The sequence below is a fragment of the Anolis carolinensis genome, unplaced genomic scaffold, assembly GCF_035594765.1.
Source record: "Anolis carolinensis isolate JA03-04 unplaced genomic scaffold, rAnoCar3.1.pri scaffold_10, whole genome shotgun sequence".
NCBI classification, from domain to species: domain Eukaryota; kingdom Metazoa; phylum Chordata; class Lepidosauria; order Squamata; family Dactyloidae; genus Anolis; species Anolis carolinensis.
Window position 1 is genome coordinate 17,642,540 of NW_026943821.1, and position 13,048 is coordinate 17,655,587.

Sequence of the window (13,048 nt, forward strand, 5' to 3'; positions counted from 1 at the left end):
GGTCCGCGAGCTTCCTTCCCCTTTATTTATTTATTTTATTAATTTCTGCTTCTTTCCGCAGAGCTGGCCATTGCATTGTATAGACCACATCAGCTCTAGATTATTAAATATGTTTTTCTATGGGCAAGCAGATGGTGACTACTAGATGGCATATGTTCTGTGTATCAAAAACTAAAGCTGATGTCGTCTATCCAATGCAATTTTCTGAATCAGCACCCCAAATAACCAAACTGAATCTAAAGTTGACCAAAAACTGATTTTTAACCCTTTTGGCACTAATGTTGGAGAGTGGTCCCTGGTAAAAAAAAGGTTGGAAACCACTGGACTACACACCCGGGTCCTATGATACACTGAAGTACAAGTCTTTACCTATCTTTTAATTGATTATGTCTACTTCACAGGTAGATTACTATATTGGTCTCCTTCGTGCTGATTGGTACTGTAACTGTGTTCATTTTTAGATTGAATTGTTTTTACTGCTGTTTTATGACATTGTTTTTAATATATTTGTTTGTTCATGCCATTGTATGTTGTTTTGACAACTGACTGTTTTGTACATGCTGTAAACCACCCTGAGTCCTCCCGAGGAGAAGGTTCATTATTATTATTATTATTATTATTATTATTATTATTATTATTATTATTACACAGAGAAGCGACTGAAATCCACAAGCATGTGGACAATTTTAATAGAAAGGAGGAAACCATGAAAATAAACAAAATCTGGCTGCCAGTATTTAAAAAAAAATCTAAAATCAGGACAGTAAATAAAAAACAGCACTCAGAAAACAAGGGAATTCCAGGCATGAAACAATCAGGGCCAGCTAACACCTCCCAACAAAGGATTCCCCCCAGGCAGGAATCAGCAGGTTTTGAAGCTGCAAGGCTATTCAGTGCTAATCAAAGTGGCCAATTGCAACATTCACACTTGCCTCAAGCAGACAAGAGTTTTTTCTCCCACCCACATTCCACAGATATATAAACCTCACTTGCCTAGTTTCCAACAAACCTCACAACCTCTGAGGATGCCTGCCATAGATGTGGGCGAATCGTCAGGAGAGAATGCTTCTGGGCATATCCCAGACAGCCTGGAAACTCACAGCAACCCATTTATTTATTTCCTGCCTCTCTTTTCAGCTTGAGGCGGGACACAACGCGGACAAATACACTGATTAGCTTTGGTGAGCCTTCAGCTTCAAAGCCTGCCTGGGGAATCCTTTGTTGGCCGGAAGAGCCCGTGGAGGGCGCGGGGCCTTCTGGGATCTGTAGTCTCCGCGCTCCTGGCTGCTTCCGGAGGCGCGATGCCGGGCGCGGGGCCTTGCGAGGGCTGCCGGGGGGCGGCTCGGGCGTGCGTGCGGCGGCCCAAGACGGGCCAGGCGCTGTGCCGCTCCTGCTTCGCGGCGGCCTTCGAGGCGGAGGTGGCGTCCACCATTGCGGCGGGGCGGCTCTTCCGGGCCGGGGAGACGGTGGCCATCGGGGCCTCGGGAGGGAAGGACTCGGCGGTGCTGGCGCACGTGCTGCGGGCCCTGAACGAGCGGCTGGGCTACGGGCTGCGCCTGGTGCTGCTGGCCGTGGACGAGGGCATCGCCGGCTACCGGGACGCCTCCCTGGCCGCCCTCCGCCGCAGCCAGCGCCGCCTCGGCCTCCCGCTCCGCGTGCTCTCCTACCAGGAGCTCTTCGGGTGGAGCATGGACCGCATCGCCCGGCACCTCGGCGCCCGCAACCACTGCACCTTCTGCGGCGTCTTCCGGAGGCAGGCCCTCGACCGCGGAGCCGCCCTCCTCGGCGCCCACAAGATCGCCACCGGTGGGTCCGCCTTGCCCCCAAAATGAAGCCCACCTTAACATGGGTTCCCCCCTCCAAAAAAAGTCCACCTTAACACGGGTTTCTCCCAAAAAACAAGTCTACCTTAAAATGGGTTTTCCCAAAAAAGAAGTCCACCTTCACGTGGGTTCCCCCCCCCTTAAAAAGTTCACCTTAACATGTTTCCCCCCCTAAAAGTAGTCCACCTTAATATGGGTTTCCCCCCAAAAAAGAAGTCCACCTTAACATCTGTTTCCCCCCAAAAAGAAGTCCACCTTTACACAGGTTTTCCCCCCAAAAAGTCCACCTTAACATGAGTTTCCCCAAAAAATAAGTCCACCATTACATAGGCCCCCCAAAAGTCTGTCTTAAGTGTTTCCCTCAAAAAGAAGTCCACCTTAACATATGTTTTTCCCAAAAAGAAGTACATCTTAATATGGGTTCCCCCTCCCCCAAGAAGTCCACCTTCACACGGGTTTCCCCCTTAAAAAGTCCACCTTAACACGAGTTTTCCACCCTAAAAGAAGTCCACCTTGATATGGATTTCCCCCCAAAAAAGAAGTCCACCTTAACATGGGATTCCCCCAAAAAGAAGTCCACCTTAACCTGAGATTCCTCAAAAAATAAGTCCACCATTACATAGGTCCTCGTCCCCCCAAAAAGTCTGTCTTAAGTGTTTCCCTCAAAAAGAAGTCCACCTTAACACAAGTTTTTCCCAAAAAAAAGTCCACCTTAACACGGGTTTCCCCCAAAAAGAAGTCCACCTTAAAATGGGTTTCCCCCAAAAAGAAGTCCACCTTAAAATGGGTTCTCCCAAAAAAGAAGTCCACCTTAAGATGGGATTCCTCCCACCCCCTTAAAAAGTCCACCATAATATGGGTTTCCCCTCCTAAAAGAAGTCCACCTTAACATGGGATTCCCCCAAAAAGAAGTCCACCGTAACACAGGTTTTTCCCAATAAGAAATCCACCTTAAAATGGGTTTTCCCCCAAAAGAAGTCCACCTTAACATGTGTTTCCCCCCAAAAAGTTCACCTTAACATGTGTTTCCCCCCAAAAAACCCACCTCTTCCAACGCTATGGTTCTCTTCATGTGTTGTTCATCCACAGCCCAACCCTTGCTGCAAGGACTGACTTGCCTGCCTCTGCGTTCTGGGGGGAGACAGGGACGGTCTGTGCTCCATCCAATTCCTTCTATTGCTTTTGGACTTGTTTCCTAGGTCATAACGCCGACGACGTTGCGGAGACGGTGCTGATGAATTTCCTGCGAGGAGACGTGGGCCGGCTCCGGCGCTGTACGGAGATCATGACGGGGAGCGAGGGGGCGCTGCCGCGTTGCAAGCCCTTGAAGCACGCCTACGAGAAGGAGATCGTGCTCTATGCCTACTTCCAGGGCTTGGACTACTTCAGCACCGAGTGCGTGTACTCCCCCAACGCTTACCGCGGCCATGCCCGCACTTTGCTCAAAGACCTCGAGGCCACGCGTCCCAGCACGGTGGCCGATTTGGTGCACTCGGGCGAGCGGCTGGCCCTCCGCGAGGACGTCCGCATGCCCACCCAGGGCACGTGCCAGCGTTGCGGCTACCTCTCTAGCCAGGCCCTCTGTAAAGCTTGCGTGCTGCTCGAAGGGCTCAACCGAGGTCTCCCGAGGCTGGCTATTGGGAAGCCTAGCCGGCTCCAGAAGGCTCTCTTGATGGACGGGGAGCAGCCAGAAGCAAACGCTCAGGAAGAAGAACAAGAAGATTCTCGACAGAGAAGCCACGGCCCAATGACAATAGATTTCTGAGCCTGAACTCTCAACCACAGTGGCCTTTCCTGCTGAGATAAAGCTTTCATTACCTTGAAAGGTAAATAGTTACCAATTTCATGCCTATTGATTAACTGTGTAGATCAGAGATGGGGAATCTGTCCTCCCAGCAGTTGTTGGACTGTATCTCCTATCAACCACAGCATTGATAGTAATGAAGGGTTCTGAGTTACAGGCCAACAATAACTGAAGGGACATGGGCCACCCTCCCGTAGTGCACCTTTGCACCTTATTAGCTATGTGTGGTTCTCTAAATGTGGAGTATATTCTGTGGATGTACTCCTCAGGATTGTTGGCTGTTGTAGTTCAATGACATTTGGAGGGTCACGTATTTCCAGCTCATGGTCTACACAAAATAAATGGTTTTCTTAACTGATGAAGTTGACAGAGATACAACAGACCTGAACATCTGTTGTAAAATGGCTATTCTCAGATGGATTGGGGACAGTTTTCTTTCTGAATTTTTAAAAATGATATTAAATCTGAATTTTAACTATTAACTTGTATTTCATCTTTCTTTCTTGCCTAGACACTTGGATTTGGGGAAAATGATTGAGCTGCTTTATACTAGAGCAGATTGTTTATCCTTCTCACCCAGTATTGCCTAATTGGACTGGCAGGTGTCTCACCTGCTGCCACAGAAGTAAAGAATTTGAATTTGTTGGACTCTCAATCCCATTAGCCCCAACTTGTTATTATCAGTAACTTAAAACATATAGAATTGCTCTTTCTACATGTTATCCACTATTTTCAATCTAGGTTTCTACTCGTTTTTATGGCCAATGTTCAGGGGTGGTTGGAAAAGCATATATTCTCCATCTACTTAAATCAGCAAGTGGGCAATATATGATCTCCAACATGTTAGTCTACAATTCTCATAATCCATATTGGCCATGTTTACTGGCACATAATAGCATTTTCACGTTAGAAATTAATTTGTAGGTAGTGTAGTTCAGTTCAAGGCAGGACACCATCCCTGACAGATAGCTGCCTAGCCTATTTGTTTCCAGTGAAACTCCGAAAAAGAATATTGTATCATGGTTTGAATGTTAAAATTTGGACTTTGGTTTGGATCCCTGGGTGATGTTGGACAAATCACCTTCTGTCAGTTTTAGAAGAAAGCATTGAGAAAACCTTGCCAAGAAAATAATAAGTGAAGACACACAACAATTACACCGAAGGAAGAATTTCAAGAAAAGGCAGAATATGCAGTACCTAGTAAGTGGCTGAGAATCCACCATCTCGCAAAACAGACCTGCTACCAAATAATTTTTACTGTCAGGAGGTGCCTCCAAATGATTATCCAGAAACTGCTTGCCAGCAGGTCATACCAGCGAAACTTTTCTGCACCTTGCCTTATGCACTGTACTTATTTTCAAATTAACCTCTTCTCTTGTTTATTTTTTGTCACAGTTCTAATCACCTTCTTTAAGGAAGGGGGGGGGATTATTCTGTCTTTCATCCCGCATTGAAAGGGGCTCCTGTCTCTTCCCCCACATGAGAATAGAGCCAAGACGCAAAGGCCTGATCATGTTTTGATTTCACACATTTATTAGGGAATATCCACCTAACCATTACTGCTTTGGTGTCAGTTTATCTGCATGGTTTCTTCTATCCACTTGGAGAATTTGCAGATCTCTGTATAAGCAGCAGGTTTATTCTTTTCTCCGCAGTTCTTAGGTCCCCATGAGACGACGCCATGAAGGGTCCCATTGCACACCAAAGAACTCCCAGAATCGCCCTGTAGATTCACCAGCATAAAATGGTCATTGTCCAAGCAGGATGGGATTTTCAAAATTATTGACTCTATGCAAATTGCCTACTGAAAATACTTTGTCGAAGAAGGCAGAAGCTTCAGAGTTTAGGATAAACAAGGTTACTTATATGTAAACTAAACCAAAAATATTATTTCCCGCACAAAGTATGCAGCAGAAACAGTGCGCCTTGCAGCGCCTTAAAGACCAAGTTTTATTTTCTTATAAGATTTGTGAACTGCAATTCATGTCTTCAGAAACCAACCCCAGATTAAAGTGACGCTTATACTCAGGCAAATATGGGTATACTTTAAGGTTGCAGCTTTGCTATAGTGTTTTGCCTTGTAAGATGAAAAGAAATAGCTGTGACCATTTGAATAAGGTAAGAAACTATAGTGTTTGGTAATGTGTTCTTTTCTTCGCCAAAGCAGGACCATTTTATAAGCAGAACTATCCCATGAATATTTGAGGTAAAAGGTTTCTCTCTCTCTCTGGTAACACCCAGATGATCAAGTTTCTATATATGCAAATACTTCTCAAAACTAGAGTTTGGAAAGTTACTTTTTCAAAATTTAGAATTTCAACATCCCCCAGTAATTGTAATCCTAGAAGCAGTGGTTACTATCATAATGATTATAAAATCTTGCCCTGTAGCATAAGACTTTGATTATTTTAAATATTAAAACATGTTAACAAGTTAAAGTATGTTTGAAAAATTAAAACATTTTAGAACCATGTGCATAAGCCTTTGGGAGAAAAACATTTCAGTACAAAGGCAGTCCGTATTCAGTCTGTTTTTGTCACTTACCCGGCATGAATCTTTCCCTCCTTCTATTGCTCCGGCACAAATGTGGTTGTCATTAAAGAGGCTCCCATATGTAGCGTTGCATATATTTTTTGACAGGATGCTGATCTCTAAACACTGCAGGCGATAGGCATAATTTACTGCAAGATGAATCCTCAAGTGAGTGGATCATGCAGAGAGTCTACTGTTTTGCATCAGGTTGCTTCTTCTCTAACACTACATTCCCAGCTATCCCCCCTTATCTGGAAAGAATATGAAGAAATTAGGGATGGGGAAGGAATGAACAAACTCCCAGTTGTAAATGGGTTCCCATCTCTTGGTTGCACCTGACTATTGGTTAATAGGAATTTATATTGAAAATACTCAGTTTTTCTGCTGTGTGCCAACATATGATTTCCAACTTAACAGCAAACCTATGGAGTTTTCTCAGTCTTTGCCCTTGCCTTTCTCTGAGGCTGAGAGAGCGAGTCTCCTCAGGGAGATAGGGCAGAATACAAATAAAATGGTTGTAATTATTATTATTATTTCATGTCAGGAGCGACTTGAGCAACTGCAAGTCGCTTCTGGTGTCCTACTATACCCAACGAAGCAAAACTGGAAGTCCACATCCAATTGTGTAGCAACAAAGTGCAGGGGAGACTGAATCTTACTTTAAATGAGAGTTTCTAGTACTGGAGATTTCCAAAAGCAACCCTCCCTTTAAAGGAGACTTCCAGTGAGATCAGATAATTATGGGGTAAAGGAAGAAGAACGGAAGTCAACAATTTTTCTTTTTCTCTTTTTTTATTTTTTATTTTATTTTTTAAATTTTTTTATTTTTATTATTATAATTATAATTCTTTTCCCCCCTCTTTTTTTGGTGTGTGTGTGTGGTTTTTTTTTGGAGGGTGGTAGGTAGGGGGAACTTCGATTATTGTTCTCTACTCACTTTTCTTTACTTTCCTTTAAAATTTGTTCTCACTCTTTTGCTGTACAGTCTTGAAAATTCTAATAAAAATTATTTATTTTTAAAAAAGGAGACTTCCAGTGGAAGGGTCTGGGTAAATGCAAAAGACAGACCAATGACACCTGTCCATCTGTTCTCTAAAGCACTGCTTCTTCAACTATGAATCCCAACCTCAAAAGTAGCCCCTGAACTCAATGTCAGAGTCACAAAAAATTGGCAGCAATAAAAAGTTCCTGTATGCCACTCACTTATACAATTCTGTTAGCAACAGCTCTCGTTGTTCAGTGTGGACTCTGCAGAAGATAACTTCACAAAAAAGGGACATCAGCCTGTTTAGCAAGCCTTGCAAATGATGGCTGATGATCAGTACATGTTTGATTTTAATACCTCCTTAATATTCCTATATGCCTTGGTCATGTAAAAAGTTCAAGAAGCCCTACTTCAGAATGAATGAAGAACACTTAGTCATTCCTCTTACCTGCAGGGAAAGTAGTGGTGCCCCATCCTGAGACCACACACTTTGCTCCAACAGGTATGCATTCTTTAGCCACTGGGACTGTCTTAACGTACTCCCCAAGGATAGCAGGGGTATCCAGGCGCACAAGCATGATATCGTTCTTGAGGGTGTTAGGCTCGTACTCCGGGTGGCGGATGAGCTTGGCTACTTTGGAGGACTGTTCCCCATCATCATGCTTACGCAGGTCATGCTCCCCAATATGGACTGTGAGGCCTCTGCAAGGAAGACAGTAGCCAAGAGTTGTGTACAACAAAAGGCAAGGAGTGTAAATACAGAGGGAAGTGGGTAAGGCAAATAGTATTTAGAATTATGCATTAATAATTATACTTTAATCACACTGTGCAACACTTTGGTTGAATTGAAGCATTGTAAAACTGAACCAAGACATTAAATCTGCAGCCAACTGCACAATAAATGTACTCCCATGCACATTCATGTGCAGAAATACTGCCTGCACCATTTCCTTCTACATCAGAAGTCCCCAAACTTTTAAAGCTGGGGGCCAGTTCACGATCCCTCAGACCATTGGAGGGCCGGACTATAGTTGGCCAGGTGACCACCGAACAACAACAACAACAATAATAATAATAATAATAATAATAATAATATATTTAGCCCAACTCCTTTCTGCCTTTGTGGACCAAAAGCGCCCCTGACAAATGGCCTCCTAGCATCAATGTTTATTATTATTATTATTGACACAACGACATTGTATGACACAGCAAACAAGATAGATATGCTGGATTTCGTATCACAAAATCACAAGTTGAACATTTCCCAAGTGTCTAGGACTGTGTGATGATGATTATTATTATTATATTTTGTATTTGTGGAGCATCAGAGGTGGAGGATATCGTACATGTACTGTTCAGCTGTGAATTGTATAAGAAAGAGAGAGACCAATGACTCGGGCCATACATTATTCACAAAACACACTGGGACCCACATAATAAAACTTCATTTTTGTTGGCTGGCCAGAATCCTAAAATAACACACAAAACAGCCCTTTTCCTATTCAAAGCAACACAGCTGAGAATTGTTTTGATACGGCCAATGGGCTAATCAATAAAACGTGAATAATAATAATAATAATGAGTTGGAAGAGACCCCTTGGGCCATTTAGCCCAACCCCCTTCAGCCTTTGTGCCGTGGGGGCCGGATAAATGCTTCAATGGGCCGCATGTGGCCCCCGGGCCGTAGTTTGGTGACCCCTGTTCTACATACTTGTTTGAATATGATTGTTCCATGCTGGGGAACTGATATATACCAACTGAATATTTGTCTCTGGGCTCCCAGCCTGCCACCTTGCCATTGCTCTTTCCCTGGAGACTCCGCCAACTTGCCTTCGCCAACAGTGTGCAGCTGTAAGCACCCAGAAGGTATCGATCAAGGCTCCTCCGCACCGAGACAGTTTGGAGGTATAGAGGAACACTTGCCAGGGCTGGGAGTGGGCCAGACATTCAGTTCCCCCAATGATACGCTCACCAGTCTGACATGACACTGCAAGAGATGGGGAAATTAAATTATTATTTTATTATGACACAGCAAACAAGATAGATATGCTGGATTTCGTATCACAAAATCACAAGTCAAACACTTCCCAAGTGTCTAGGACTGTGTGATGTATTTTCGGATGATGTGTACAGATCCCAGCAGGGTGGCCTTTTGCAGTTGGCAGATCGTAATTTTGTCAATGTCTATTGTTTCCAAATGCCATTATTATTATTATTCAGGAGCCCCGGTGGTGAAGTGTGTTAAAGCACTGAGCTGCTGAACTTTCAGATTGAAAGGTCCCAGGTTCAAATCCCGGGAGCAGCGTGAGCGCCCGCTGTTAGCTCCAGCTTCTGCCAACCTAGCAGTTCGAAAACATGCCAATGTGAGTAGATCAATAGGTACCGCTCCGGCGGGAAGGTAAGGGCGCTCCATGCAGTCATGCCGGCCACAGGACCTTGGAGGTGTCCACGGACAACGCCGGCTCTTCGGCTTAGAAATGGAGATGAGCACCAACCCCCAGAGTCAGACATGACTCGACTTAACGTCAGGGGAAAACCTTTACCTTTACCTATTATTATTAGTGCCACCATTAGTGGGGTAATGCTCTATGTCACAAAAAGCATCATATTTACAACCCCAATACATTTTTGTAATACAAGTAGTGTTGGCTGTTTTCATCAATAGCCAGAACAGGTCTCCTATGAGGCTCATGGGTCAAGCGAGTGCAAAATACCTCACATCAAAAGGGTAGTCCATAACATGTATTGCTGCTGAGAAAAAAATCCCACTCTTTCTCCAGCTACTGCAAGGACTACAGCCAATATCAAAGAGAGCATGGAAGCTGTGGGAAGGGACTTATGGTGACTTATGCTGGATCTACACTGCCATATAATCCGGTTTGGCACAGAACCCCCATTGGCACACAGAACCCCCATGACTAACTCAACCTTGAGGAGACTGACTCAACATCGTGGGAGTTGCAGTTTACCGTACAGACAGAGAGCACACTAAACCCCACCAATTATACATCCAGATCAAACTTGTCCAACATAATAAAATTTTAAGTACTGATGCAGTTTCTTGGGGTTAACCTGGCATTATGTCAGTTGTAGTTAATCCACAACATTATGCATTTTGTACAAGTCTAAAAAATGACTTTTTCAAATAACCCAGGCAACGCCGGGTACCCAAGCTAGTATATAATATAATACACTATTTTCAGGGTCTTCTGAAACCACTCTTTTGAATCCCTGACTCTTCCTATTGCCGATAATATCTAGGATTCTCTTTTCTCTGGCAATTATTAACACTATGACCATGAAAGTGGATGCAATGGGGAGAGTGGGGGTAGTTTTTCCTGCAAACAGGACTTTACTAGTTAACTATCCCGTGCCAAATTCTTGTCTTGCAAATTCTCACTGGAAAAAGTTCAAAGCACAGGTGTAGGCCTGAATGTTCTGTATTATGAGAACAAGGAGCTGCTCAAAGCGAGAAATTAAAGTTACATGTTGTACTTGCCCGCACGGCTTTTCCGTGCCAGGTCTATTGATGGTTTTTGCACGTATCAAGTCTAGAAATAAAGGTACTGTTAAAATGAAAGCAGAATCCAGGTTTTCTCTGTCTAGCCTTGTTCAGAGAGTAATCCCTCAGTAGACTGCCTTGCTCATTTCTTTTCCCCCCTTTAAAACAGTTTTTCAACATGTAATAACTAAAGATATATACAGGATAAATGATGGCTAACAGTGAGAATTCATGGTTTATTGTGATGTGAGAACATGGCTTTAAAAAGTGCTGTGTAACTAGGCTCTTAATTATTCTGAAACTTTTTTAACTATGCAGAGCATAAGCTGCCGTTAAGCAGTTTGACACTATTTTAACTGTTATGGCTCAATGTTATGGAATCCTGAGAGTTGTAGTTTTATAAGGTCTTTAGCCCTTTCTGCCAAAGAGTGCTAAAGCATAACCACACTGCAACCTCTAGGATTACATTGCATTAAGCCAAGGCAGTTGAAATTGTGCCAGACTGAATTAATTCTATAGTGTAGATGCAGCATGGTCCTCAAGGGAGGACATCACCAATTAGGCACTGCAAGAAGACTTTACATTACGTTTAATTGCATTGTTTTTCATTGGCGGCAGCTCATGCTCTCAACGAATTACCATGCTTTCAGTGGGTTAAGATATCAAGACGTGCACAGGAAAATGCAGACAGGTAGATACAAATTTTAAATGACGTGTAGTACTTCATAAAGTGACATTTTGATTAAAAAAATAAATAAAAAGACTGTCCCCAAAATAGCAATTACAGGATAAGAGTGGCCAACAGTTAAAATTAAAAAAAATGTTTTTTTAATCAGACTGACATTGTTTGACAATTACATGCCAATATCATGCTGTAAATGCTGTAATACTAAAACATGGCATTTTGTGCTTCACCATCAACTTATATCTATATAGGCAAAACTATTCTTACCTGTGGAAGCCAGAAGTAGTGCCATGCCCAGGACTTGCTCCATGGTTATAGGCAAGAGGACAAGGGGGCGCATAATTTTATACTTGCAGGGTTAGATTAAAGTAAATAATTGATAGAGGAATTAATGTGCTCCGCTGTTCACTACCCTACACATCTTTTGTTTTTGCTTAGAATTTGCATAAAGCTGCTCAGCCAGACACCTGCCATGAGGCTAGTTTAACAAAAATGTAGTGGGCACTTAATGAGATGTTGTCAGGTGGGTTAAATGCAAATAGCAGTTACAGCTGTTGTGAAAATTGCATTCATACAGGGCCACTTCATAACGCATCCTTACCATCCAGCCTTTAAAACATCCAAATAGTGCTCACTGGGGTGCATTATTATTATTATTATTATTATTATTATTATTATTATTATTATTATTATTATTATTATTATTATGACACAGCAAACAAGATAGATATGCTGGATTTCATATCACAAAATCACAAGTCGAACACTTCCCAAGTGTCTAGGACTGTGTGATGTATTTTCGGATGATGCACGCAGATCCCAGCAGGGTGGCCTTTTGCAGTTGGCAGATCGTGATTTTGTCAATGTCTATTGTTTCCAAATGCCGGCTGAGATCTTTTGGCACGGCACCCAGTGTGCCCATCACCACCGGGACCACCTGCACTGGTTTCTGCCAGAGTCTTTGAAGTTCAATCTTGAGATCCTGATAGCGACTGAGTTTTTCTTGTTGTTTTTCGTCAATGCGACTGTCACCTGGGATGGCGACATCAATGATCCAAACCTTTTTCCTTTCCACAACTGTGATGTTTAGTGTGTTGTGTTCCAGAACTTTGTCAGTCTGGATTCGGAAGTCCCACAGTATCTTTGCGTGCTCATTTTCCAATACTTTTACAGGTTTGTGATCCCACCAGTTCTTTACTGCCGGGAGGTGGTACTTGAGGCATAAGTTCCAATGAATCATTTGGGCCACATAGTTGTGCCTCTGTTTGTAGTCTGTCTATGCGATTTTCTTACAGCAGCTGAGGATATGATCAATGGTTTCGTCGGTTTCCTTGCACAGTCTGCATTTTGGGTCAACAGCTGATTTTTCGATCTTGGCCTTAATTGCATTTGTCCTGATGTCTTGCTCCTGGGCTGCAAGGATCAGGCCTTCTGTCTCCTTCAGGGTCCCATTTGTGAGCCATAACCAGGTCTTCTCCTTATCAGCTTATTATTATTATTATTATTGTTATTATTGTTATTATTGTTATTATTGTTATTATTATTAATACCCCGCCTTTCTCTCAGAGGGGACTCAAGGTGGCTAACAGCCACACACTTTGATAAATTTAAAATAACGCAAATACAAAAATAAATAAATGATTAAACCATATTTGTGTGTCGGGTAAAAAAAATACAGTTTAAATACAATAAATACAATTAAAAGGCATTTTAAAGC

General features: G+C 43.0%; 2 protein-coding genes across 2 annotated transcripts; one reads left to right on the plus strand and one right to left on the minus strand.

The window, feature by feature from the left end:
* The first annotated feature begins 1,195 nt into the window (after nucleotides 1-1,195).
* On the plus strand, nucleotides 1,196-4,109 carry ctu1 (cytosolic thiouridylase subunit 1). Its single transcript, XM_062962190.1, has 2 exons — nucleotides 1,196-1,806; nucleotides 3,023-4,109. Exons 1-2 carry the CDS (start codon nucleotides 1,302-1,304, stop codon nucleotides 3,586-3,588), a joined length of 1,071 nt encoding a protein of 356 aa, XP_062818260.1. The 5' UTR covers nucleotides 1,196-1,301; the 3' UTR covers nucleotides 3,589-4,109.
* A 1,028-nt stretch (nucleotides 4,110-5,137) lies between these two features.
* Nucleotides 5,138-11,904, minus strand: LOC100557379 (trypsin). Its single transcript, XM_003224953.4, has 5 exons — nucleotides 11,599-11,904; nucleotides 8,975-9,131; nucleotides 7,593-7,846; nucleotides 6,172-6,308; nucleotides 5,138-5,350 (listed from the first exon to the last, which is right to left on the minus strand). The coding sequence occupies exons 1-5, from the start codon at nucleotides 11,669-11,671 to the stop codon at nucleotides 5,198-5,200; spliced, it is 774 nt and encodes a 257-aa protein (XP_003225001.2). The 5' UTR covers nucleotides 11,672-11,904; the 3' UTR covers nucleotides 5,138-5,197.
* Nucleotides 11,905-13,048: the final 1,144 nt, after the last annotated feature.